The sequence below is a fragment of the Argentina silus genome (genome assembly GCF_951799395.1).
Source record: "Argentina silus genome assembly, chromosome: 2".
Taxonomy (NCBI): domain Eukaryota; kingdom Metazoa; phylum Chordata; class Actinopteri; order Argentiniformes; family Argentinidae; genus Argentina; species Argentina silus.
This window is the reverse complement of record NC_139656.1, coordinates 10,736,517-10,763,416: the sequence shown is the minus strand read 5'-3', so window position 1 is coordinate 10,763,416 and position 26,900 is coordinate 10,736,517. Positions and strand designations below refer to the sequence as shown.

Here is a 26,900-nt window from a genome sequence, read left to right as displayed (position 1 = left end):
TTATCCACTCATTTTATAGTAGATATGGAAATGCGAAGGGCCTAACACGTTTAATTCATAGGGTTATGTCTTATACTTAAATTGGCCGGGCAAATTTTATGGGCAGCCTCAAATGTGCTCTTGGGCCCCAATAGAGATATCTGTAGGGGGCCTCTCAGACATTTATAGCTGTCCAATAAACTACCTTTTTGTACTGTATCGATCTGCTCACCTTTTCAGCAGTGTGATGGTTCTACTGTACTCTACTGTATCACGTGCCTGCGATAATATTCTGTTTGATGTTCACATCCTGTGTTTCCAATACTCTCTATTCGGACATGAAGATCTCTGATAAATCTCATATGCATCAGGGTAGATAATTAAGGGCAGAAATGCTTGGTGTGCCAGAACATTCAAGCTAGAAACTGGAGCTGCAGCAGCATTGGAGGCTGAAGTGTTTTGGATTTGTTTGGTAATTATGCTTATCGATCTCCCACCCCGTTATGTTTTGTGTGCTTATTTGCTTCCTACTACTGTGTGCTCTCAGCAAGGACACTAACTCTCACATTTGTTGTGTCGACAGTTGGGTACTGTCGACACAATTCAAATACTAGGTTCAGGCCCTGCCTCCATTTCAAGAGTTTGAAGTACAAAATGACGATCTAAAAATAGTGATTTTACTCACTTGGGCTGAACTCGGTTTCGTTGTCTTAGTATTCCAGTTACATTTGGTTCATTTTCGCCAGTTCTTTTTCTCTTCAGAGGTTTGGGTTTGTGGTTAGGTTTTGCTTGTGCCCTACTTGGTTAGGGAGGGAAATAGGAGATGTTATTGTTGTCCCTGTATCATACCTCATATACCAGTGAAGGCAAACATGCATTGGCCAGATCTGTTTTGAATGCCTCTGGGGCTGTGTTACCTTGTAACAAAGCCCAAATCATTATTCTGCAGAATCTGGGATTTTTCAGAATCTGGGATTGACTTTCTCAATAAATCAAGGGGGAGTTTTAGCCTAGATCTCAGATCTCAACTCTTCCAAAGCAATATTCTTGTCTTTCGGTGTCATGTCTGGATTTCTGATCTGTCATGGTAGTCCTCTGAAGTCTGTAGAAATGCCTCAGAATGTTATTTTTTATCTACTTTTATATATTAAGGGAAGAGTGTATGGACAATCATTAAATATTGGAACAGACAAGCCATGTTATGGCTACAAATACCCAAACACTTCAATATGAAAGGACATTAGTTAAAATATGGAATTAGGTGTTTATTTAAACCTCTTAGATCTTTCCTAAGCCAATAAACCATAATTAAGGTTTACTGTATGTATTGAGGTCTATGTTGTTACAGCACTCCAACTTTGACGCTTTGAAAGTCCAGTAATTCATAACCTAGCTGGGATGCTGAAGGGTATTTTGGAAAAATGTCAGCGAATGTATCAAGCAAAAGCCTCTGTTATATACAAGGAAAGGTGTTTTCAGTTTCTATTAATGTATGTTCCCCCTGCTATTTTGGCAGAAGTTTAACAGCACTGTTTAAGTCTGTCATACTGAGGAGTGTTAAAAACCATTGCACAGAGAGCCACCAATTTGCATTGTCCCTTCCAGTCAAGTAACTAAGGGTTAAGACCCAAGGTGTTCAGGTCTTTCCAGTCCTGGAACTTTGAAGTTTATTTCTTTTGCCTTCAATCAAGTTGAGTTTTTGATTCCTCCTTAATTTATCCTGCAGCACATGAGAAAACAAACACCAGATGCTTCTGGACTGATACATTCTAAATCTCATCTCTGTCACCCACTTTAGCTGATGCAGAAAGATGAAATATATAAGGCGCATTTCAGGAAGCTAATATGCTTTGATTTATGGCATTACACATCCTGAGTGCATGCTCAGTGGGGGAAAAAAGAAAGAAAGAGAGGACTCTGGCATAGTTCGGTCAGGTGGCATTCATTAGAGTTCAGTGAAAATGTAGGCTTTAGGTACCATTATAAAATGTCATTGACTTGCCCAAACCCTTAATTGCAAGTCACATAAAGGTTTTTGTGATAGTGCCTGGTATTTAGTCAGAGAATCTGTCATGTCTGACACCTGAGTTTTTCATTAAATGAATATGACAGCACTTATGGTTGCCATAGCGACATGTTGTTCCACCACATATCGCTATGTTGCCCAGAATACTCCCCCCCGCCTCATCTCTACTCCCATCCAACTCTCCCTACTAATCACTTGAAATCTAGTGTGAGCTGCCCATTGCATTAGCCTTGCTGGGGCTTTGCCAGATCGTAGACAATTGACATCATTATGTAGGGGGACAAAAATGCATGTTACTGTGTGTCCTTTACATACTGTACTACAATGTGAGCATGTTTTAGCTTGTTGGCATACCATCTGTACCACTAGGTCTGTGGGTTTTTCCAGTAACTGTATGTGCTTTAACCAGAATAAAGTTACAAAATAAGAATGCAGCTTCACAAACAGAATCAAATCAACAACATACTGTAGGCCTATCATCATATGAAAAAGTAGGGACCCAACGTGTCCATGTGTTGATCAACGGTCAAGCTGGTCAGCCTTTTGATCGAACAATTATTTGTGCCCTTACTGTGCCTTGCCCTTTTGTCATCATCTCCTTCCTATTCTGAGACCTGTCCTCTCTCTCTCGTTCTCTCTCCCTTTCTCTGTCTCTCTCTCTGTTTTTCTTTCTCTCTCAATGTATGCAACTATGGACATTATCTGTTTTGAGACCTAATCTCTCTCTCTTTCTCTCTCTCTCTCTCTCTCTCTCTCTCTCTCTCTCTCTTCTAGCCTCCTTGCAGGTGGAGATCACCCCGACCCAAGGACAGATCAGTGTGGGGGAGTCCAAATTCTTTCTCTGCGAGGGTAGGTGTAGCATCACCTTCATAACAACAGCAAACCTAGGCACATGCAGTGTTTAGACAGCTTGAGAATGCAAGATCTCAGAACATTCTCCAGGGCCCTGTCCAGAAACAACACCTTTCCCTTACCCCTAGAGAGTTGTGTAGATATGTAAGGATTGGATGAGCAAGATCAGAGGGCAACATGGAGCTACTGCCATCTTACATGCCTATCTAATCCTCTCAGATCTACTTCATGTTCCTGCACATAAGAGAACAAACACCAGCTGCTTCTTTCTGAGGGTCTAGGGGATGGGGGGGTTGTTTCTTTACAGGACCCAGCTCTGTAGGAGGTATTCTCATGGTAACAGTAGCATGGTCTTCCTGAGATATTAACCTGCTGCAACTGTGGTCAGTTGCCTCCCACTACTGGTTTGTTGGCACACTGCTGCGGTTCAGCTTCCTGATGACAAAAGAGCAGATAGCAGCCGAGCTCAATACTATTATGTCATAGGAGAGATGTAAAACATCTAACTTTGAATTTCACTTTATTTTTCTTTGGGGAAAAAAGAGCTGTAGCTTAAACTCTTTTTCTATGGTAAGGATGTCAGAGATATACTTTGCCTCAACACATCTTCTTTATTCCATTATGAATGAGAAAGGACTGATATGTTGGGAAAAAAACATGACTTTGCTTTCAATGATCGAGAAAATTATAGATTGTGTGTGAATTGTTTCATTTCATTATTATATTTACAGGTAGTATAGTGCATACAATCGTAGCAAATACATCTGAAAGGTATGCATTTGGTATGAAGATTTCTTATGTCCTTGAGGTAGGAAACCATACAGAATAGTGGTCTGGTATTAATCAAGTTAGACCAAAAGTATTTTGTTTAGTCATGTTTATGCTAGGATATCCAGGTGTGAATTGTTGTAGCATTCATGTTACAGTAACTACTTTAAGGTTGTATGTGATCTCAGTGACCTTGCAGTGAGACAAACATAAGAAAGGAAGCCATCTTGCTAAGCAGCAGGTACCTGTTGGTTGACCTTGGCAGAAATATGTGTATACCTTAGAAACAGTATAATCTTGCAAAGCATGTATTTTTCAGTCAGTTTATCATTTCGATAATGAGCTATAGACAGCAGAACAGAGCATTCTCACCCTGCTCACACACCCTCCCTGCCTCTATCTGTCTCTCAGTTGTCGGAGAAGCAAGTGACATTGATTGGTATGCCCCAAATGGTGAGAAGATCCTCCCCAACAGACAGGACATCTTTGTGAGCCGCACCGATTCCATGTCCACCCTCAACATCTACAATGCCAATGCGGACAGCTCCGGCATCTACAAGTGTGTGGCGAAGAAGGACACAGTGGAGGCCCAGGCCACTGTTCACGTGAAAATCTTTCGTGAGTAGCCTACAGTACATCCTCAAACTCAACACAAACCTTTTGTGAAATACAGTTAATTAGTGAGTTACTATATTTGTTTTCCTTGTTCTCCTACACACAGTATTGTAAATTAATTTATGCTGTAATCACAACTACAGTCAATGATAACTCTAAAAGTTAGGTATGAATCATAATATACATTTCTTCATATTATACAGTAGACTGATGAAATGCCTCAACAGCTACCATTCTTTAAAATGCATTGACTGAGTGGTTAGGAAAGTACTTTTCATAAGACATGTTGGTTGGTACGTTTGTTGACAGGTTCAGGGATCACAGTTGACTAACACACTGCTATTCTTCTCTCCTACAGAAAAGATAACCTTCAAGAATGCCCCCTCCCCACAAGAGTTCAACGAGGGGGACGACGCTGACATCATCTGTGACGTTGTCAGCTCGCCTCCCCCCACTATCATCTGGAAGCACAAAGGCTCAAAGATCCAGGTCTCCAAAGATGGTAAGATGCGTGGAATCAATGTGCCAATGTGTGGGTTGTCTATGTAGTACCCCACACATCTCCCCTCCTTCCCGTTTTCTCACTTTCATCTTTTCTGCCAACCTTTTTGATACGCAACCCCCCACACAATCACTCACTCCCCCTACGAGCACAGCCTTGCATTTGGGGTAATGTGTCAAGTGTTCCGACATAGAGAATGGATCGTGATCAGGAAACTGGGGTATTTTTGACAAAAAGGAATTGATGTTGTCAATTGAGAAAATATATTTGAAGACCATTTATAATGGGAGCTTTCAGAGAGGCAGACTTACAGATTTTGTTATTCTCTGGGACTGCACTATTTTAACCTTAGAGAACCCCTCCCTCTACGACCGCTGGAAGGCACAGAGTGACCGCAGTGCTCTGCTGTGCTGTGTTTTCTTGGACTCTGGATGTGGATGTGTTTTTCTCTGGAAAAACCACTAATTGTAGCCGAGATTGAAACCCCAAACTGCTTATGTAAATACCATTTTCCACATTGCTTCAGTTAACCTTTTCATATCAAAGCTGCACGTGGTTATACGCTTTTTCATGTTAATAACTGTTTCACAGCTCGGAGAGAGCTATTTCAAAAGCTCAGTTAATGAATTCAAAGGCCTTTTTCGCCAAATACACATTCACTGAACCAGATCTTCATCTGGCACTGCTTCAAAAGAGGGGTTGACTTTACATGGTTGCCATACAATATTTGTACACAGGCTGCCAGATGTTTGAACTTAAGGAGGGTTCACAGAATATTTACATCGGGCTTTGACGTGATACAAGAAGTAGCAGTAGCTCAGGGGTTCCAGGAGTGAGCTTTCAGCAACACACTGTTTACATGGACAACGTAAAACAAACGCGCTAACCCTAAAATAGGGGGACTGTGCATCAAAAGTGTTGCAATTTCTGAATGGTGAAACCAATATGTACACAAATACCATCAAATAAAAGCTGAGAATCTCTACTTTAACCTCAGTTGTTTGATTAATCATCCAAACTTTTGGAGTGTAAAGCCAAAAGAAGAAAAAATGCTTCACTGTCCCATTACTTACCCAGGGAACTGTATAATTGGTTTTACCATTACACTTGATTATGTTACACATTTCTGTACGATTTTCATTAAACTATGAGCCATTCGTAGAGTTTGTATTGTCTTTCCCTCTGTAGCCAAGCTTTTTTTATTTTCAGATAGAATAGCATGAGACATTTCCAATGTTGTAAGCTTGGAGCACTATCCAACCCAATGGAGAATACAAATTGTAGAATACAAATGTAACTAACTATGTAATACAAATGTAACTATGTAATTCAGACCCACTCAAACCATGTCTAACTCAACCCACAAGTTGATGTTAGATTAGTGATGTATATATTCCCCAAACCATTCTTTAACGTGCACCTCCACTGTTGCAGGCTAACCCTCCTTTGTTTAATTTTGTGTTTATGCACAGTTCGATTCAGGATCCTGAGCGACAACCACCTTCAGATTCGAGGTATAAAGAAAACCGATGAGGGGGTGTACACCTGCGAGGCTCGTGTTATGGCCAGGGGAGAGATTGACTTCAAGATCATCAAGGTCATTGTCAATGGTAAGGTTGAACATATTCCCTCCCACCTACACACTCTCGCCCAGGGATAATACTGTACACACAGTATCAGGCCCAATACTCTGCACTATCATAAACACCCTTACTGGGCCACCACAGATCACTTTTCATTTCATCCTGTGTACGGTTTTATGTAGGAAACACAGTGTTTGAATTGCTGTCTTACTGGAGTCATGTCTGTGTTTCAGTGCTCCCTAGCATCCGTACCAGGCTATATGAGGTCAATGCCACGGCAGACATCAACCAGTCTGCGATGCTGGCCTGCGACGCAGACGGCTTCCCTGAACCCACAGTCACCTGGGCCCGGTACATTACTCATCACACTTGCCAAAGAACCTAAATAAAGCGTTGAAAAATACGCTGAATAAGACTCATGTGTTTGTAGACAGAAGGTGAGGTTGTCGGAGACAGGAAGAGGAAACGGGTCAGCATTGTTGACCTATTTAATTAAAAGCCTTGATGATGGCCAAAGGTGTCTTTGATGTGTCTAGCTGCTGGTTAAACAACAGTGAGCAGTGCTCCAAAAAAGACTCTCCTTTCTGCTCCTCTCAGAATGTAAACAAATGAGAACTTGAGGAGGATGAGTAGACACATCAGATCAGGCTTGGCCTCAAAGAGGAGAAAGTAGACAGACAGGGTGAGGGGGAAGGAGTGGTGGTGGGGAGGGTTCCACCATTTGTTATCTATTTCCAGGGCCACTGACAGTTCTGTCATTTGGTATCCCTTGGAGACTTCTTGAGGATTGCTGCCACTAGAGGCAAACAGATGAGGGACTTGGTCCAAACCGAGTGTGTGCACATGTGATTTGGAGTTCAAGGCAAGGCCCAGGCATGTCGCGGTTCAAAGAAAGCACTTGTTCAAGAGTGCAAAGGAATTGCTTAGTCATTATAAAAAAGCAGAGAAAGGAGATAAAGGTTTTTGTAAAATGTCTGTCTTGGATATCTGGTCCAAAGCTTTTTGATGTTCTGTCCCAGCCTTTTGTTTACCAGCTGCTCAACTTTGAGATAAAGCATGAACAGACATTATCACACAGAGTTAAGAAACCTATTTTTATTTCATGTTGTGGAGACAGATGTCAATGATGTGAACTTCTCTGTGTTTCTGTCTGTACCTCCTTTAGTAATAAAGTTGTCCTTGAAACGGACGATAAGTACAGCCTGAACGAAGATGGCTCAGAGCTGATAATAAAGGATGTCATGAAATTGGATGAAGGAGATTACACATGCATTGCCAGGAACAAGGCAGGGGAGAAAGAGGAGGAAGTCAGCTTGAATGTGTTTGGTAAGTACATCATGATGCCCAGTAACTGTTGTTAAAAGAACAGTGTGATTTATAGCCTCCAGCACATTTGAAACATTGTTATTTTGTCCTACCATACAGTAAAAACAGAGGCAGAAACATCTCCATGACCAAAGATTCCAATTCTACCTCAAGGATTTCATAATGTCTTTTATTGATAGAACTGTTTAACCCAGCAATGAACTGAAAAGTACATACTGTACATAGTTGCCTTTAATCTATTGATTATATCTTATATATTTCTGTTTGCTATTCCAGTGCAACCCAAGATCAAATACCTGATCAACCAGACTGCATCAGAGCTGGAAGAGCAGATCACCCTCACCTGTAAGGCCTCTGGAGATCCCACACCCACCATCACCTGGAGCTTCGGCCGCAGGGTCTTCACAGAGGGAGAGCAGGTACTGGTGTCCTGCAGCCAGGGAAGGGGTTGGAAACTAGGTTCTGGGCTCTGGAGGACAGGATATAGAATGTTTAAAAGCACCAATTGGCAACTATGCTAAATATTGACTTGAAAACCCAAAACCAAAGCACAAATTCATTTAATTCCATGGCATTATAATGTCCTTCGAATGTCCCATTAAGCCCAAGTCTAGAATTAAAAGTGCAAAACTTTGGCACTTCAGAAGGCCATTTGTTGGCACAGGGAGGATTGGGACGGAAATGGACCTTTTTAGTAAAACAAATGTAATAAGCGTACGTTTCAACATATGGGTGTGATGAAGGGTACGTGTCTGTTCTTCGCTGGCTGGATGTGCGCTAAACAGGCTTCTATTCACATGTAATCACTTTGATCATGCAGATAACTGTTATTGTCTGTCTTTCTATGTTGCTGATATCGCAATTACGGTTGAAATGGGTAAGCCATTCATAACTGTAAGGTCAGTTTCGATTCACCATGATGAGGATACTGTAAAGCTATGGTAAGGAGCGCAATATGGACCATTTGGCCTTTGGGGTGTAAATTGCGTCTAAGGATGTGACTTGGAGATGTTGGCTATCAAAAAAGGTGTGGTAGTCATGAAAATGCTTCCAGATTTTTTTCTATGTGTGATTTGGAAATTGTGTTAAAAACATTATTATGTTAAAAACAGACATTTTGAAAAAGTGCGGGATGGAGGGGGACATGGGTTTCACAACAAGTTATTTTATTATAAAGTGTCACACAAGCCCGTGGATCTCTGTTTGGGACGTATACTGTTAAAAGGTCAACAATAGAGGGTAATTTATCTAAGCATATGTTGGCAGTTGTTGTGCATCTGACTCAGTAAAAATGAGTAATTAGTAACTTTTTTTGAGAATGGCCTCATTCACTCTCATGGTCAAGTTGTCCCATGCGACCTATCTTTACCTATCTGTACTGTGTTACTGTATTATGTTGCTTGTTTATTTTTATTGTTTTACTTCTATTGTAAACCATCACCTTGGATATTTGCATGGGCACCTTACAAGTGGTGCTTTTTCTGAAGCACATCAGACAGCATTTGCATCTCTTCAAAGGGCAGATTGTATCACAGACTGTGCATGTGTATCCACATGAAGTTATGCATCTCTGTCTCATACTGTATTATTACTCTGTTTTCTTTCTCATGTCCTTGAAAACCTTTAGTCAGACAACAATTGATCAAAGCTTAAATCTTTTCTAGATTAGCGTAATGATATGATACACCACATATGTATGAGTAGCGCCCCTCTGGGTTTTATTATTATTTAAGGACGTCAAATGTAAAAGGTATTATTACTTAGCATCTTTTAGATTCAAGGAAGGAACCCAATTTCAAGCATATCAAAAGCCATCTTACTCATTCATTCTGACTTTCGGTATTATGTAAGAACAGTCTGGTGGATTAGTCAATTGAGAGAGTCCTCTGCAGTTCAAGTGTGGTAAACATTACAAGCACTATACAATTACCTTTTCATTTGAATAGCTGTGTGAGGGGACTGACTGATTGACTACATAGTGTGCACAGTTATAGATCCTTGAGTAACACTTCAAAAGCTAGCGTTCTATTTGTTGGAAGTATAATTGACTCTCTCTACAGTGAAAAGGCTGTATATTATATTCTATATAACAGCTTTTAGTAAGACTGACATCTGGGGAGAAAAAGTTCCCAATAAAATTAAGTGACTTTTAACCCAAAGCAATTTCTTAAAGGCACAATCTGAGATCTGGGAAAACCCATTTGATTCCTGATGAATATAACTGTCATAACCCAAAATATAGTTTTTAAAATTATATTTTACTAAATTGTTTACACTCACAATAATATAAACAAAAAATGTATAGCTACTGTAAAAAAATATCATGTGGATATACATGGACTGTTAGTCCTTGCATCTAGTGCGCTATCTATTTGAGAGGGGTTACACTTCCCCTACCCCCACATGGCGGGGCTACTGCTTTGCTGAAAAAGTAATTCCAGATTGTGTCTTTAAGAGTCCAAGTCCTGAATACACCTTCCCACATTAAGTCACCTCTCTTGTGTGAGTGCTGAGGGAGACACAGTGAGCCGAGCACGCTACATCTGGGTCACGCTGCCCTACTTTACTTTAAATGGACAACACAGCAGTATTCAAGTATGTTGAGGGCTTGTGAACAACTGGAATCATAGTTTGACAGTGGGACCAGGAGAGGGGGAAAGTAAGAGTTCAATGTAGAATGAAATTTGGCATGGTGGCCAGGAAGAAAGTGGTTTTAGGTCTAAAATTTTAGTAATTCATGAGACACCCTTCCCACATTGGGCTGGATGGTGAAGGTGAAGACAACAAGTTATCACCTGTTCATGTTTGCCACTCTCACATTTGGTTTTGCAATGTGTGTTGCCCCTCCATTAAGACTATATTCCAATCTCTCGCTCTCATCACTACCTTTGGCATATCTGCATGTTTTGTTTTACATTGGGGAGGGCTTGGCAGACTCAGGATGAGCACCACATATTAAATGAAGTGGTTTTAGCTATGTCAGTGTTACGTTTTCAACGGTCTCTTATCAACATTGTTATGCTCCATGTTTTACATTTTTTTACTTCCTCAGCATGCTAACAATCAATCCTAAACAAAAATAATTAACTGTCACTCAAAATACCAACCACTGCTACTAATCTCAGATGACCTTTTAATTGTGTATCCAGCTTAATGCACACACAACCTTAGATGCAAGTTATGCAGTGATCTTGAACACACAAGACAGAACTATTACTCTGTTCATTGTACAGCTTAATATAATACAGTATGACAATTACAAGGCCATACTCTATATTGAACCACTGCTAACAAAACCAGAATAAACTGTGACTTGCTAACATAGCACATATCCTCAGTTGACCTGGGACTAGCGCTCGTCAGCCTTGAATGTTAATTCCCAACCCTCCAGACGCCTGTGGGCTATGTTGCCTTCTCTGACAGCACTGGAGGATTGGATGCTCTAAAAAGATGTGTGAATGTCCCACAGCCTTTCCCTCACTAAAGGTCAAGCTTGACTGGATAATCAGTAGTGGGTAATGCGTTATAATGCAGGCAGCTATAAAGGAGGCACATCAAAATGTGGAGGGGATGTCAATATACCTCACAGCTAAAGTACCTGTGAGCATACACCACACTCAGGAGATCAATGAGTGAGTCAATAGACTACATAACCATCACAGCATTATATAATTAACCTGCATGGGTTGTTAGAGATTGCAGGGGATGTTCTCATTCATCACATGAAATTGAACAGATTTGGGGTACATTTTCTGTGTGTAGTAATTACAGTAATAGAAGTGACTATAAAACCTTAATTTATCAAAGTTTGTTAATCTGTATTTGCATTTTCAGATCTGGCCTAACTTTCTTTCTCATTAGGAATAGTCCATAGATCTTAATCAACTTTTAAAGCAACTCAAATGAAGTGACCCAAGTCACTTTTGATTAGCAATATCATGTATCAGTGACAATCAATGGAAGCAGTAATACAGTACAGTGCATACATGACAGAGCTCATTGACTGGTTTTCCACTAACAAGAATGATCCTCCTGCCAAAATGACTTTGTCCTCACCACTCTCTCACCTCAGTATCTATCTCTACTGTTCATATTATGTCTTTCCACCGTTCTTTCTTTTTCCATTTGCTGTGTCACAGAGGATTTGATTTAATGCTAGCTATATTGGGAAAATCCTGCTGTTCATGTGATAAAAGCTGTCACAGATTCCATTGGTTCTTTGTCACTCCCATCATCTATCATTGGACAAGTTCTCTCCGCCTCGCTCCATCTTGCATTCATGTCTTTTAGGTTTATCAGAGTTGTGGATCAAATCTATGGGACCACAGACACGCATGCATATTCATCACGCAATGAAAGAACAGTCATTTACAACCAAAAGAATGAATCAATCAATTCCTCATGTATCCCAAACGAAAAGGAGTGCTTCTTGAATGTCACAGCCCTGTCAAAACTAGAATAGGTCCTGCAGTATTGTTGCATGAAAACCACCTTGCAAGAAATAAACGTTTTTTCATTTGTACTGCCAGGAACAGGTAGTCAATGAAAAAATACTTTTGAAAGAAAGGGTTATATTAATTTGAATGACATGAACCTGTAAAACTGGTATAGAATAAACGGCTAAATTGAGAAGTAGAATACCCTAACAACAATATTACTGATTAGTCCTTCAGTACCCATTTTGACTTGCTCATAATTAGCCTCAATGCCCTTTTCCCCTCTCTGCAGGTGCATGAAGAGTGCCACCTCGCCCTCCTTCATATGTCACTAATTAATGGTTAATAATTGAGAGGCTCCCATCATGCATTGGGAGAGGAAGCCATGGTTTGGCATTTTGATCACTCGTCGGCTTGCATGTCCCGTGGTTTACAGTACATACCCTTTAACCCTATTGGAGAGGTGTCATCTGAAAAGCAGATGCGTGGGAATGCTGTTGACATGACACCCTTTGTCACAGAAAATCACACATTTCCTTTCAAATGCTGTGCTCATTATTGTTCAACCTTGAAACTGCACCCAATAATACTGTATGTGTGTCCTTTGCTTGTTGATAGCACCATTGTTTTGGTACAATGTGTGATGGGAATCAGATGATAACAAAGAAGATACCATACCTACAGAAGGGTATTATAAGACTGAAAACATAAGCATTGGTTTAAATCACTTCACAAGAATGAAAATGGAATGTTATAGTGGAATTTAAAAATATAGTATAAGATTGCAGCCCTTCAATGAACCTTGAATTGTTGATGAATCTACCAAACTAATACTTAATTCTAAGTTTAAGTAGAAAATCAAAGTACTCTATGGGTCCTAGAACTTTTAACCAGATATTTTTAAATCACTGAAAAATATATCATGATATGTAAATGTCAGGGTAATGCTTTTTAAGGGTTAGGGTCTTTTTGTCATTTGAAATCCGTGAATCTTTTTTTTAACATGAGCTCATGTCACTGGGCTGCTACAGGTAAAATGCAGGCTGCATTTGCAGCGCCTAACATGTGTGCAGGTGCATTCCAATGCAGTGAATGTCTTGAGCTTTGTGTTTGAGGATTCATTTTAAAGGCTTTTCCCACCCTTTTTTGTTTTGTTTGTGTTTTTTTTTTTTTTTTTTTTTTTCTCTCCAGGCTTCTTGGACTCGGCCAGAGACATACGAGGTATGGCTACTAAACATGTAGCCAGCCACACTAGTTGCAGTGCTTAACACGTAGCCCAGTCTCACTAGACTAACCCTGTTCACTGCAGATCAGAAGTGTTGGCTTTCTCCCTCAAAAAAAAAATCTGGTACAGACAGATTGAGTTAATTAATTCCATAACTTTTGTTTCATAACTACTCAGGCAGAGGCCATCAATAGCTCCCAAAAACTGTAGACGCTGACGCTCCATTCCTGCAGGACTTCCCTCTCTGCTATTTTCCCTTCATGGTCTGATAATTGTTAGGCTCGCCTCGACGCCTTAGAGCAACTTTTTTTTAAGGTGACTGAGGATCCTGTCACACGGCTACAGGGACTACCCAGGCACCTCTGGAACTTCAATTAGCCAACACTGTCTGCTCTGCCGTGGACCAAGCCAATCTAGCTGTGCCTCAGACAACACTAACCAGCCGTGCCATAGACTGCACACAGTGAACCTAAATATAGAGCTTGACCTTAACATGGCTACTCCACTGCTTGTTAGAGAAAGAAAGAAAGAAAGAAAGAAAGAAAGAAAGAAAGAAAGACAGAAAGAAAGAAAAAAAAAGAAGGGGAAGAAAGATCCCCAAAGATAACCATACAAATCTATGACATGAATCATACATCATATAAGAATGAGAAGGTATTTATTCAGTGCTAATAAATTATGCTAATGTATGGTGCAAAATAGCCATGCATTTTCTCAACCACCCTCAATGCCTCTGTAACACAAAGCGCATGTGTTTTTGTTTGGTTCAGCGTGTGAATATTCATCAACATTTGTGCTGTGTTTGTAATGAATCATTCAGTAGCATATGGATGGTGTGGGATGGGGTAAACAGAATTCCCTGAGCTTTAACTCCTGATTAAGGCTCCTCCCGTTTTATCTTCAAATGTTATTTGTTTCATGTCATAAAGCCTTTATGAATCCAACAATTGAGGTTACAGGTCATCTAAGAATTGTCTAGATGTCATGTAGGGCACAGACTAAATCAAACCTTTTTTTAAATTAAAATTGCAGCCACCATGTAGGTAATAAATACCAGAACTAGGTTCATATGTCAACATTCAGTTCATTAGTTTAGCATTTGTAGATTTAAAGTGTTGGTATATGCTTTTCTTACTAGGCCCAGTAGTTTTCCAATACAGTTTTCCTGTAGTTTAGTTCTCTAACCAGCCATTGGTCATGTAGACCTGTAGTCTGTAGGAAAATAGGTGTGCATTCCAAATACTATACAGTAGTGCCAAGTCTTGATTTTTCAAATGAGCTGCTCTGATCATTTCACCATTGCAACTGCTTTGAGGCAAACGCACGCGAACAGTGTGATGTGTGGGCTGAAGAGAGGGTTGGTATGCTCATACAAAAGACATAAGGTCAATTTTGGCTTAGCCACAACATACAGTAGGGCTCACTTGTGTTTTTGTTTGTATGTTTTAAGTTTCCATGATTCATATGAGCAGGGTGTGTAGGATTTTGCAGTGCTTGCCTGAGATGCAATGTGACAGGTCAGTCGGTCAATTCAGCAAAACCACTGTGTTAGTATCACCCTGTGAGAGCAACACATTAACAGCACACAACAGTTTGAACTCGTCTGGACATTGACGCCTTCTTAGAGAAAAAACAAGACACCAATCCCCAGCATGTAACCAATGTTTTTTTAAGGCTGAGACAGTGAGCTGTGTTGTTTCAGTCAGTGTTCCTCTGCTCAGCGAGCCGTCCTCTATTTCTCAAACTGAACGGAATGAGAAAAGGGGTTAGCAGAATGATGCTTCTGTGCTTTTTATTAGAGGAGATAAGAGGTACAGACACAGAGTTGCATTATGGGGGCCATTCCTCAAAGCCTCCTCTAGTAAAAGCCCTCTCTCTCTGTTTTTTTTTTTGTTTATATGTAACAACACAAATGAGTGGCGAGGGGTGAGTCTGCGACACTCCATAGCCTCACCAGTGACGGACCCTATCACAGTGGTGTGCACATTTCATGGCCTTGGAACACATGTAATGAGATAGGCCCTGCATGTGCAGCTTAGTGCCAGTTACTTGGCAAGAGGAGCTGTAGTGTTGACATCCCTGCATACTAACAGGTTATGGAGCGTGAGGTGGAAACAGGATCGAATACACGCTCCAAAGAGCCTGTCTGTAATTTAAAGCACTCAGTGCCTTTGAATCGTGACTAAGCCATTCCACCTTAAATCAGGGTTCCGAATAGATTGAATTTCAAAGCCCCCAAACGTGCAATTCAGACCAAATCCCTTCTGACCATCGAACAGGTGATTAGTAGGTTAAGTCCATCTGGAGGGGTGACATAATGTCACACGTAATAAAGAAATTCTGACTCTGCTTTTTATCCAGCAGATACATTGCTGCATATTCCTTACAACTGATCAAATTGTCAGATTCTCATCTTGCATGTAACATCACTATACTGTACAGTTTCTACATGTGTTGGTCTAATTTGCTTGGCTATGTTGCCGATTTAAGAACATTGATTTAGCAATAGTAGGTGTTTAATTATTATCAGTATAGTAGTCAAAATATAACAGGCCTACTACATGCACTGCAACAATACAATACAACATTCTTCCTATAAGTAAGATTGTGAGATGGCTTGATGGCTGTTTTTCCCATAAGTACAGTTCCCCATTATAGAATGGACAATAACTAGTTCATGTCTATTGGCTGCTTATATAATATGATGTCAGCTGGCATGACGAATAAATCCATTAAAACATGTCATGGAAGAGACTATGCTCAACCATTAAAACGTGTCATGGAAGAGACTATGCTCAACCATTAAAATGGGTCACATTGGGCCAGTGAGTGGCGCTCAGTCAATTAATTTTCAAGTTTATCATTATATCAGCCTCATTCATTAGCCAACCAGCCCATTTAATTTCATATGGACACTCCATGGTAGCTTTTTGAGTCAATTATTGCAAATAGTCCTTGTTATAAAGTGATTGTAGTAATGTTTCCACTAAGGTATGCGATTCTGAAATGTTCGAATCTGAAGCTTGAAGCAAACATGATTTGTTATCGAACTGACGCTCACAAACCTCAGGCTATCACCTTTTTTCTAGTTTTCATAATAATCATATCTTTTTGATCTTTCTGGTCACACCACACAACCATTGTTTTCAATACAGATGCTTTCTCTTACATTCCCTTACCTAAGATTAATGCTGCCTTTTTTTGTTACAGGACACTCCTCAGATCCTTAGCTTCAGTTGCACCATAGAATAGTTTTCATAGTGCCACACAGAGAAGACGAGGATGAAATTGGCTCCCATTGCCATTATTCCTAAAATGCAAAAGCTGCAGTGTGTGGAACGCTTTTTAGAAATAGTGCTAGACTGAGAAGCCCCAGAAGTACTGTAGATGTATTTATGTCTGTTGATGTGAAGCTGTGTGTTGCCCAAAGGAAGTGGGAAGAAAATCTGTTAATGTTTTTTTTTTCTAGCCATGCTTTTAGAACCTGCTGCATTGATGTGCTCTATTATTGATGTTTTCAGTTCTCCACCTTGCATAGCAGCCCAGAAAAAAAGGAACAAAATATCTCTGTCTCCTTCTAGTGCAAGCTTGCTGTTGTTGTTTGGCAATGTTTATTTAGGAATTGAGACTAGAGAGGCATATCTAAGAAAAATGTATTCTGTCCAAAACTGATAGCTGCACAGAAAAATAGTAACCATATTTAAGACCAGAGAAAGTAGTTTGCACCTTGATTGGTCCAAATGAAATCAGCATAACCTTAACATGAAATGGCCAGATTGTTTATAATGGTTCTCTCTTTTCTTCCTTGTAGAGTCCTGATGGAAACATAGTGGTGCGTAGCCACGCTCGTGTGTCCTCTCTCACACTCAAGTACGTGCAGTTCACCGATGCCGGCCAGTACCTCTGCACCGCTCACAACTCCATCGGCCAGGACAGCCAGAACATGTACCTCGAAGTGCGCTGTAAGATGCTCGTCTCTACGCTAACCTGTGTAGTTTCATTGCCTTGTTGCACCTCCTCTCACATTTTTTCTATGCTTTTTTAATGAATTTTAAAAACAGTCAATCCATATTTTTTAGAAGGGGTGCAGAAAATGCTAAATGACCTGTGGTTTAGAGCTGAAATTCAGACCTCAATCCACACCTTCACCCATATGCTTTACGTACAATGACTAGTCAACGTCGACTAGCTTTTGGTCTATGGCAATATTTTGCCAAATCGAGGGGATTGCCTCTCTTAAGAAAGAGATAGTCCAAGGAATTATATATTTTTTATAAAATGTCCTGAGAAAATGTGAAATGTTTGGCCCGTGGACCTTATGGCCGTGACCTGTTCATTATCATTAATGCTGTGTCAGTGGATTTCAGTGACTCTGTTAGGACTGCTTTGTAGCCCTGCCAAAGATTGAATTGAGTGTTCTGCCTAACAAACTAAATATGGGCCAGTAAGTTTCCATTTTAACGAGTTCCAGATGCACAGTTAGGGCTTTTTGTTTTATCAGATTACCGTCATTTCAGTATGCTAACAGTACAAAGAGCCAAATCATGCTTAATCTCATTTTGCACTTTCAAATGTTCCCTGAATATGAAGAGGGGAGAAAAAAAACATCCCGAATAATGAACGCCTAATTGGATTAATTTTCTTTGCCCCCAAAACACAGGCAATCTGCTCCAAAACCAGATAGCATCACAATGCACAATTGATAGGGTTGTCAGGAGTTGTGCTAGCCGGAGTCTGGCTAGTAAGCAATCAGGTTGTTGTTTCAGTGTTGCAGAGTAATTAACGATAAGAAAAGGTGCTTTGTCTCAAGCAGAGCTCTCTCTCTCCCTCTTAGATCAAACCCAACAAGATCTCTCCCCTTTGCACAATCTAGACTGTATCTAGGCACGGGATGTGGCTATCACATGTATAGTACTCGATAGAGACACACAATCCCATTAGCAGAGGTGTATGTACTGTTTATCCACTGATAGGAAAGTGTTCATGTATTTTTTGTTTGGCCTTGGCTCTCCCAGTGTGCACCGGCCTGTTTGGCATTAATGTCTTCTGAAAACAATGATTGTTTTAGCTCTCCTCTCGATAAGTGCAGGGTTTATTTTGAGAAATCCATTTAGCTTGGGCAGGCTACAGTAATTGAACAGCAGGTTTGTGGGCTTGGGGTTAGGGTTATGGTTAGGCATGAGATTTTGGAGAGGGAGCAAGGCTTATCAAGGGAATCGAATGGATGGTGAATCTGCCGACTCAGTGATGTCCATCAATCCCAACAGGTCGGGACTGCAACTCTATCAAGTGCCCAGGGTCATAACCAAGGCCAAGCAGCATCAGGGGCATAGCAGAGGCACAGCATTTTACACTGCTCTGGAGGATCAGGTCTACATTGCTACAATATAAAACATAATTAACCAAAACACTTGTGGGTGTATGATAGATCAATATATTTTGATTGCTCTATTGCATTGTTAATGTAGTGAAGAGAGAGACTGTGGCACTCATTTACGTGCACTAAATTGGTTGGTACAGCAGGTGCGTGTTCACGACAATAGTGAGAGTGAGTGCTGTCTATACACTGCAAAGATAAGTACTAATCGTTCGTCCTATAGGTTGGCTTTAATTACAAAATGTTCATAGTGCTGGTGCCCTTATGTAGGGAGGTAGGCTACGGTAATAATTGAATATGTATTGTATGTAGTAGTGATGAGAATTGCATACAGTAGTTGTACTGTTGTACAGTAGTAATGAAATACTGTAGGTGTCTCAGCAAGTATTTAAGGTAAAGCGAAGTACACTACTTAGCAAATGGAAGTCTAAAGTCAACTTATTTAATATTCCCATTGATATCCTTGAGAAGCAAATTGGATAATAAAGCTAGTTTATCACCAAGTGGTGATTGAAATGAAGATCCAGTCTCTGTCTTATCATATTAATATTATACTGCTGTTCACTCAACACTTTGGGTATCTTGTCGTTGTGCGCAAGTGCTTTTATAATTACAAATGATGCCTAGAAATAGTGTTTAGCACTTAACTAGACAAACCACAGCAGTGTTTATGATTGTAGTGAAGAGTAATGCATAGATTAGAATGACGTTGTTGCACCACTTGATAGTATTAGTACAGTATTTAACCTTCATGTCATTAAAGAAAATACATTTGACAACTTTTTCATAAGTAGACCCTTAATACAAAGATATTCTGAGATATATCACAAGATTGGATATGTAGCCTTTATGATAAATGGATGATAGAAGAAGAAGGCCACCCCTGTGACCCCGACCCCCTTCCAACAATGTTCCATGATTGACAGGTTGTTATGTCTGTGGATGTATGCTTATAACAACAGTGTGGGGTATGATCAACTCTTGACCCTTCTGTGCTCTTGCAGATGCTCCTAAAATACAGGGCTCTGTGACCGTGTACACCTGGGAAGGGAACCGAGCCAATATCACCTGTGAGGTGCTGGCCCACCCGGGGGCCTCTGTGGTGTGGTTCAGAGAAGGCCAGCAGCTGCCCAGTGCCAACATCACCAACATCAAGATCTACAACACCCCAGCCATCAGCTACCTGGAGGTATGGTACAATATGGCTTAATGCTTCAAAACTGTCTGGTGCCCAATACACATAATGCGACAATGTGTGTTTTCAGTAAAATATCTTGTTACGAGCAAAATTTGCAAGGACCTCGATGGCAGTTTAACCATGTGTGTTCTTCCCTAACTGCAGATCTCATTGCTGACTGCATACAATGCTGGTTTGTTGAAAGTCCTTTTTCAGCTGCAATCCAAACAAGGTAGACTCTGGGATATGACGTCACGCCTGTAAAAAGAACAATTTTCATCAAAGATATTGTAGTGAATGAGCGAACGAGAGCATCCACTCGTTTCACTGCCCTCTCCGACATAAGATGCCAATCACATTCAACTCTACAGTGTAAATGCTCTAGTCTGTTGCATCTCCATTTTTGAAAGTCTTTGGCAGTGTCACCCAGCTCATTTTGCTTTGACATCATATCGCAGAGTCTACCTTTTATACAACTTGGTTTAGTACTGGTATGTTTCTGTTTTGTACTGAAACATTTTGGTTTAACTGCCTTTCTCCAAGAAGTAAAAGCAGTAGCTACAGTACATACAGTACCTCTTGGGATTGACATCTACTACCTGTTTGTTATGCAATGACTGTATGGTAAAACACAATTCTCCAATTGAATAACCAAAGTTTCACATATGCAGAGTGTTCCCAGGACTCTCAGACTGTCCTCTCAGCTTAATCTTGGGTGAGTGTGCTCACCCAAAAGGGGGTTTCATGCCTCACATCGCCTGCACCCAGAATGCGATTGGGACAAAGAACTCGGTATGACTCGCTGGCACATTTACACAAGATGCCTGGGCTAATGGTGCCATCGAGAGCCCACTGCCCCCACCACTTGATAATTATCGAGAGAGACAAGTGCCAGCAGTGATGAACAAAGGCCATCTCCATTGTGATGAGGTCGTCAATAACCACCCAGTCGGAAATACCCAAGTGTCTGGAACACAACAGGTCACTCAGGGAAGATGATGCTGATGCAGAAATGTGTTTGTTTTATTTGTCTTCTAGGTCACCCCAGATTCTCAGTATGACTTTGGGAGCTACAACTGCACAGCCACCAATGTGATTGGCACAGAGTCCAAGGAGTTCCTCCTCATCTCAGCAGGTCAGTAACCTGAGTAACTTTTTCTCGTTATTATTCGGTAAGTGTATATGGTGTATAAGAGTAGGAATACAGAATGAACTAGGTATATTTATGTTTTTCAGGGTTTTTTATTTGTTTGTACCTTTAGCTCGTAAGGTTGTAATGTTCAAAGGCAAACCCTGTGCATACAGCACTGATATCACATCAGCTAACCTATTATTTTTGGTACACCATGAAGTCTAGATTTCTACTTCAGAAACCACAGATTTTCCTGTTCCATGCATGACATCTGGAGGTAAAACTAACATTTTAAGGTAATATCAGAGGTGCTTTGCAGTTATAAAAATAAAGTGCAATTGTTATAAAACATAATTGGTGTAATTTCCAGGGCGTTTTACACAGCCATGGTGTTAAGTACTAATTCAAGGCTGCTATTTTGGTGGCCTATAAAGCAGGACAGACTTCAGACTGGGATAGCTGGGCCAAGAATGTTACTTAGTCATAGCTTCTGTGACAGAGTGGTCTCTGGCATTGAAACACATGTTTTAGGAGTGGCCCTTTGTGATTGTGAGTGTGATTTCTCCCACCAGTATTTTCAGACCTTTTAGCTAGAAGCATAATTGGATTAGAGGGGGACAGATTTTCCTGTTAGATTTGTCACCATGTGTCCGCTGCCTGTGAACCATGTTCGTCAAGTAGTCTTGTACAGTATCAGAAAGGGCCAGCACTGACCAAGTAAAGTTTCAGATATGTTTAATGATTATCTTAAGGCAACATGTCCACAAATATCACACCAAGCAGACATTTCGGCCCCAGCCCTCGTTAGTGTGTGCATGTGTGTCAAGTAGTCTTAAAATATAACCAACATTTTCCATGCTCATGAATGCCAATGAAATTTGAAAGATGGTAGTTGGATTATTCCAATTCCCTTGCTGTTAGGACCACATTGTTTCATATTCAGTTCCTGTGCCCTGTAGCCCAATGTCAAAACCTTGTAGCTTCGTGATTGGCTTTGGTCTTGTGATTGGATAAACCTACTGTAGCACATGTGAATTCATTGATTGGTTTAATCTTTCATATTTGGCCAGAATGCCCATATTCCTCACTGATCCATTTTAATTCTGATGATTAGATATACCCCCTAAAGTTTAGGGCCTAAACCCATTTGTGTGTCTGTGCTGTTGTGTAGAGGTGCCATCGTCGCCCGCAATTGAGCGTGTGGAGCCTTTCTCCAGCACGGCGATAGTGGAGTTTGACGAGCCTGATGCCAGCGGTGGAGTGGCTATCCTCAAGTACAAGGCCGAGTGGCGTATGCTCGGCCAAGACTGGACCGGCAGGGAGTACTATGCTGAGGACGGTAAGCCATAAACACTCACACACAGATGATCCCTCATACCCAGCAGACAGCCAAATCTTCTATTCAGATTCAGCTTAAACCACAACAAACACATTTGTGGAGGATAGGTGGTATGCAGTGTACGCTAAATGACAAACCTGTCAGGGGCTGTCAGGCCCTCAGATATCTCCTTCCTGTTGAGTGTTTGTGGGCACTGTCTGTCTGTCACATGGGAGATGTCAGCAAATTGTTGACAGGCTGCTCTGTCAGCCCGGGGCTTAGGGGCGACCTGTCACAACCAAGCCTGATACATATACACATAACGCACGCACACACACACGCACACGCACACACACACACACACACACACACACACACACTCACACTCACACTCACACTCACACTCACACTCACACTCACTCACTCCTTCCAATACCTTCCAATACATAGAGATAAACTAAAAATGACTTGCCAGACGTTCACATACTAGTGCCTGCCATTCTGCCTGCCAACACACACTTCCATACAAAGAAGCCTGCCCACGAACACACACAGATACTTACTCATGGATAAGACAATGGCAACCTAAACATATGCATACTCACACAACATGTTCCCTCGATTTGTACACGCTGAGTAAAATACATATCTACTAATATCTACTAAATTTAGCACTATGAGCAACCTGGTGCAGAATCTATGCATTTGGATTTTGAGGGAGGTCAATATGTGAAAAGTTATAATTCAAGCAAATGGGATACCAAAAGCACCATGGCAATGCAAAATATCAGCTAAGCAACTATTTATCTACAGCTGCTTCCTAAACTGCACATAATCATAGGCCTAATGTTGCTGAGAACCCATTGGTAATAGGATATAAACCTTTAGACTTGAAGCAACATCAAGAGTTTAACATATATCCCTATAGGTTTATGGCAATAGAGGCATCAGAACGCAGCGTTTGCATATTTGAAATATCCGTTTTCGGTTGACTCCTTGCCCGGATTTATAATAAGACATGCCATGTGTAGAATTTCCTGCAAACAGGTTTTCTCCGCACTTTGAGTTGGTGCTTGCTTGATAGAGCGCATTCGCGACTTTTCAGCGCAGAAAGAGCTATAATCGTGTGTATATAACTGCACAGGAGATGACACTCCGTATTTTCTCGACTAAAATAATGATGCTAAAACAGACCACATTGGCTATGTAAGCCTCTTTGAGAGATAAATCAGCAAAATAACAGCATGACTCAAGTCCTACTCAATTGACTGTCTGTCATTCACCAGCCTCATGATGAATAGGAGATAGGTTATTAGTTTTCAGTAGAATTTCTGCTGCGCGGGCCATTCAACTGACTTGTGCAGCCGTGTACACGTGCAGCTTAGAGGGAACATTGCTCACACATCTTCCCCCACACACAGGGTCAAACTATTTGAGGCCCTACTCCCTCTCACACACAAATACAGTACTACCAAGACACCCCCCCACCCCTAACGCCACCACCCCACAAACACACCCCACTTCCTCCTTAACAGCCGGCACTCTGTCCTACTCGCTGCTCCTCTTAGCACAAGGCTGCCATTACACTTCTCCTCCTAGAGCCATCCAAGACAGCAAGACAGTTCTTCATCACTAACTGTCGGTGTGGAGTGCCTTTAATGATGCTTTAACACCTTTCCTCCGCCAGGCTTGGTCATGATCACCATCTTGGGGCTGAAGCCTGAGACCAGCTACGAAGTCAAGATGTCCGCCATCAACGGCAAGGGCGAAGGAGAGAGCAGCCTTCCCTTCAGCTTTAAGACCCAGCCAGTCCGTATGTGCTCCATTCCCTATTAACCTCTCAAAGTTAGCACTCACCTGACCTTAATACTTCCCTTCCACAACCACCCTGTGCAGTCTAGCCAGCCCAGCAGCGAACACCCTCTCCTTCCCTGTGCCAAGCACCCAATGCATCCCCTCCAACCTACCAGAAGGACCAGCTCTACTCTAGGGGATGCATTGCCAACCTCCCCCTAGCCAATGCTTCAGTTAATCACTTAAGAATATACAACAGTGGGGGTTCCGCCTTTGTATTCCTTCCCCTTTCACTGCTCCTCATGTCTGCAGTGTCTGTGTGTGTCTGTGTCTTACACACACACACACACACACACACACACACACACACACACACACTACATGCAAACAGTATTTCACCATGCACTGGTGTATTTTGTACTGCTCTCCTCACAGGTATTGTCAATATTTGCATAGAGCTAGGTAGACCCTGTGGGCCCCGCTGCTCTCTCATGCCCCACCACCCGTCCCACCTCTCAGAGCAGAAGGGATTAGCATTAGCTACCTGTAGGAAACTTATTGTCTGCTTGTGTCTGCATTCTCTGTCTACACAACTCTACAATAACGACAATTAAAGACAACCTTCGGCAACTGAGATTTGTTATCTGGGCATCAATCTTTGTAATCATTTTGACATTTCCTTATGACAGATTTGTTTGGTGACAGTGTGCTGAAATGCTCATTAAATGTAAGATGTTTCCTTTGAGGATCGCACCTCACACACTACATTAACCCAAAGACAAAAATGTGAACCTGTCAGACATATACTGTATGGTTCCTTAAAAGTGGTGTGGAGAACATGGGGCCAATTAGTCAAATGTCCCAATCCTGGCTTACTGCCCAAGGATATCCCACATCTTAAAAACTTACCGGGAGATTGAAGAACATAGTAAAATTGGGATAAAATCATGTAAGATTCAATGGAAAATTGTTTCGAATGGCTGGGGGTTTGATTTAATGAATCTCACATGCAGTCAAAAGAGTAAGAAGACAGGTTCTGCATGGTCTACCTTGGGGACAATCACAAGTGAGGCTGTGTAAATATTGCTCTATGTGCTGAGTAGCATTGGTACAGGGGTAATTACTACTCCCAAAATATAGTCTTGCTCCTCTTTTTGGTGCTTTTATTAAGATCTCACTACCAATTTAATTTGGTGTATCCAACATGTAAGAGCTGTGTAATAAATCATCATAATATTAATCACAAAACACAGGTGCTTAAGGAATTAAAGAATTAAATATGGAATAGCTGTCCATTTTTTCTCTCTTTTTTTTCTAGTTTGATCAAGCTTGCCTGTCTCGGTATGTAGTTAGAAAACAATATTCTTGTGGTTTAGTTAATTCTGAATGAACTCTGTATGTCAAGGTCATGAATCAATCAGGATTCTGATTCAGACCTGTTATCACGCTTCCATCTACACCACCCTCTGTGTGTCTGTTGCAACCACCCTTAGCACCCTCTTCGATTGACCCCATTTTCAGACCCTACAAGGATGACTTTGTCCTGTTTAGTGTTTTTTTAATAAGGAAATAATTACTGAACATACTCTACAGAAATGAACTATCCCTTTATAACTGTCAATCATGACGCAGGGTGAATCTGGAAGTGGCAGGACAAAGTCACCCTCTGCCATTTTTTGTATTTCTGTTCTCATGGTTTCTGTTTCTTCTGATTTTTTTTCTCCATGTTTTCTCATCTGTTTTTGTTCCAATGGACTTCTCAGGCTATACTTTCACAAGTAAGTTCCCCATCTCCCTGTCTTGGCAGTTTTTGTTTCTTCTTTTACTTTTGTTTCATTCATTCATTCATTTATTTTACATATTCTTTAAAAAAAATATATATATATATATATATATATATATATATATATATGTGTAAAACATTGAAGTACTGTATGTTTTTCCATTGCCTCAAAGTGTTGAAGGGGGCCATTTGTATCTAAGAATTTCAGGAGCTCAAGCAATATCTTGTCTCATAACCCTTTCCAGGCGGCATACCATTTCATTACTCTAACATGGACTCAGGTTTGTTTAGCCATGTTGTAGCTTGTAATGACAGACTTGGAGCTTGTAATAAGTAAGTGACCATGTAACCAATCCCTTAGTTCCTCATTTTGGCTGAACTGATCGATACCCAAATAGTCACCCAGCCTTCCCCATTTGACTAGACAGTATTGAAAATATTCATATATATTATGAATGTAATGAGCAATAACAACATGTTTGACAGTGTTATTGTCTATCAAATTACCAAGACCAAGAACAGAGCTGCCTAATTACCATAAGGGAAATTGATGCAGTGCTGTGAATTTTTCAACATTAATGTTGCTTAATTTGAATATATCTTGAGAAAACAGCAACAGACAGGATGTAGCCTTGTTTGGGTCTGATAGTCCATGGTCATTATGACATCCTTAATTCGCCAGGCAATCTGCTTTTCCCCTGGGTTTATAGCATCTCTGTTCAGCCATGACAGTGTGAGGCACCATTACCGTGAGGTATAGTTTTCCCCCCTCATAAGACTGTGAAACAGAAGGCAGAGAAGCGCAACAAAGGCCATATCTAATGATACTGATTCTCTTGCACAGTAGTGTTTTGTGAAGATGGATCACATCATCTGTTTTTGTTGTGGAGGTAACCTGCAAGAACAGGAGAGGTGATTGCCGGCATAATGGTCCAAGCACTCCAAACACTCACTTAACATTCATCAGGGCTTGCATGACTAGCCAGGTGCATAGGGTTGTCACAGAC

General features: G+C 40.9%; 1 protein-coding gene across 1 annotated transcript in view; it reads left to right on the top strand.

The window, feature by feature from the left end:
* The window catches only part of ncam1a (neural cell adhesion molecule 1a), a 164,941-nt gene that overhangs the window by 111,909 nt on the left and 26,132 nt on the right, over window positions 1-26,900 (top strand). Inside the window, exons 2-13 of the mRNA XM_083665517.1 lie at window positions 2,780-2,854; window positions 4,037-4,243; window positions 4,599-4,742; window positions 6,215-6,352; window positions 6,559-6,676; window positions 7,491-7,651; window positions 7,928-8,070; window positions 17,124-17,274; window positions 19,694-19,878; window positions 20,905-21,001; window positions 22,170-22,337; window positions 24,004-24,129. Of these exons, the coding sequence (XP_083521643.1) occupies window positions 2,780-2,854; window positions 4,037-4,243; window positions 4,599-4,742; window positions 6,215-6,352; window positions 6,559-6,676; window positions 7,491-7,651; window positions 7,928-8,070; window positions 17,124-17,274; window positions 19,694-19,878; window positions 20,905-21,001; window positions 22,170-22,337; window positions 24,004-24,129 (1,713 nt within the window). The remainder of the gene's footprint in view (window positions 1-2,779; window positions 2,855-4,036; window positions 4,244-4,598; window positions 4,743-6,214; window positions 6,353-6,558; window positions 6,677-7,490; window positions 7,652-7,927; window positions 8,071-17,123; window positions 17,275-19,693; window positions 19,879-20,904; window positions 21,002-22,169; window positions 22,338-24,003; window positions 24,130-26,900) is intronic.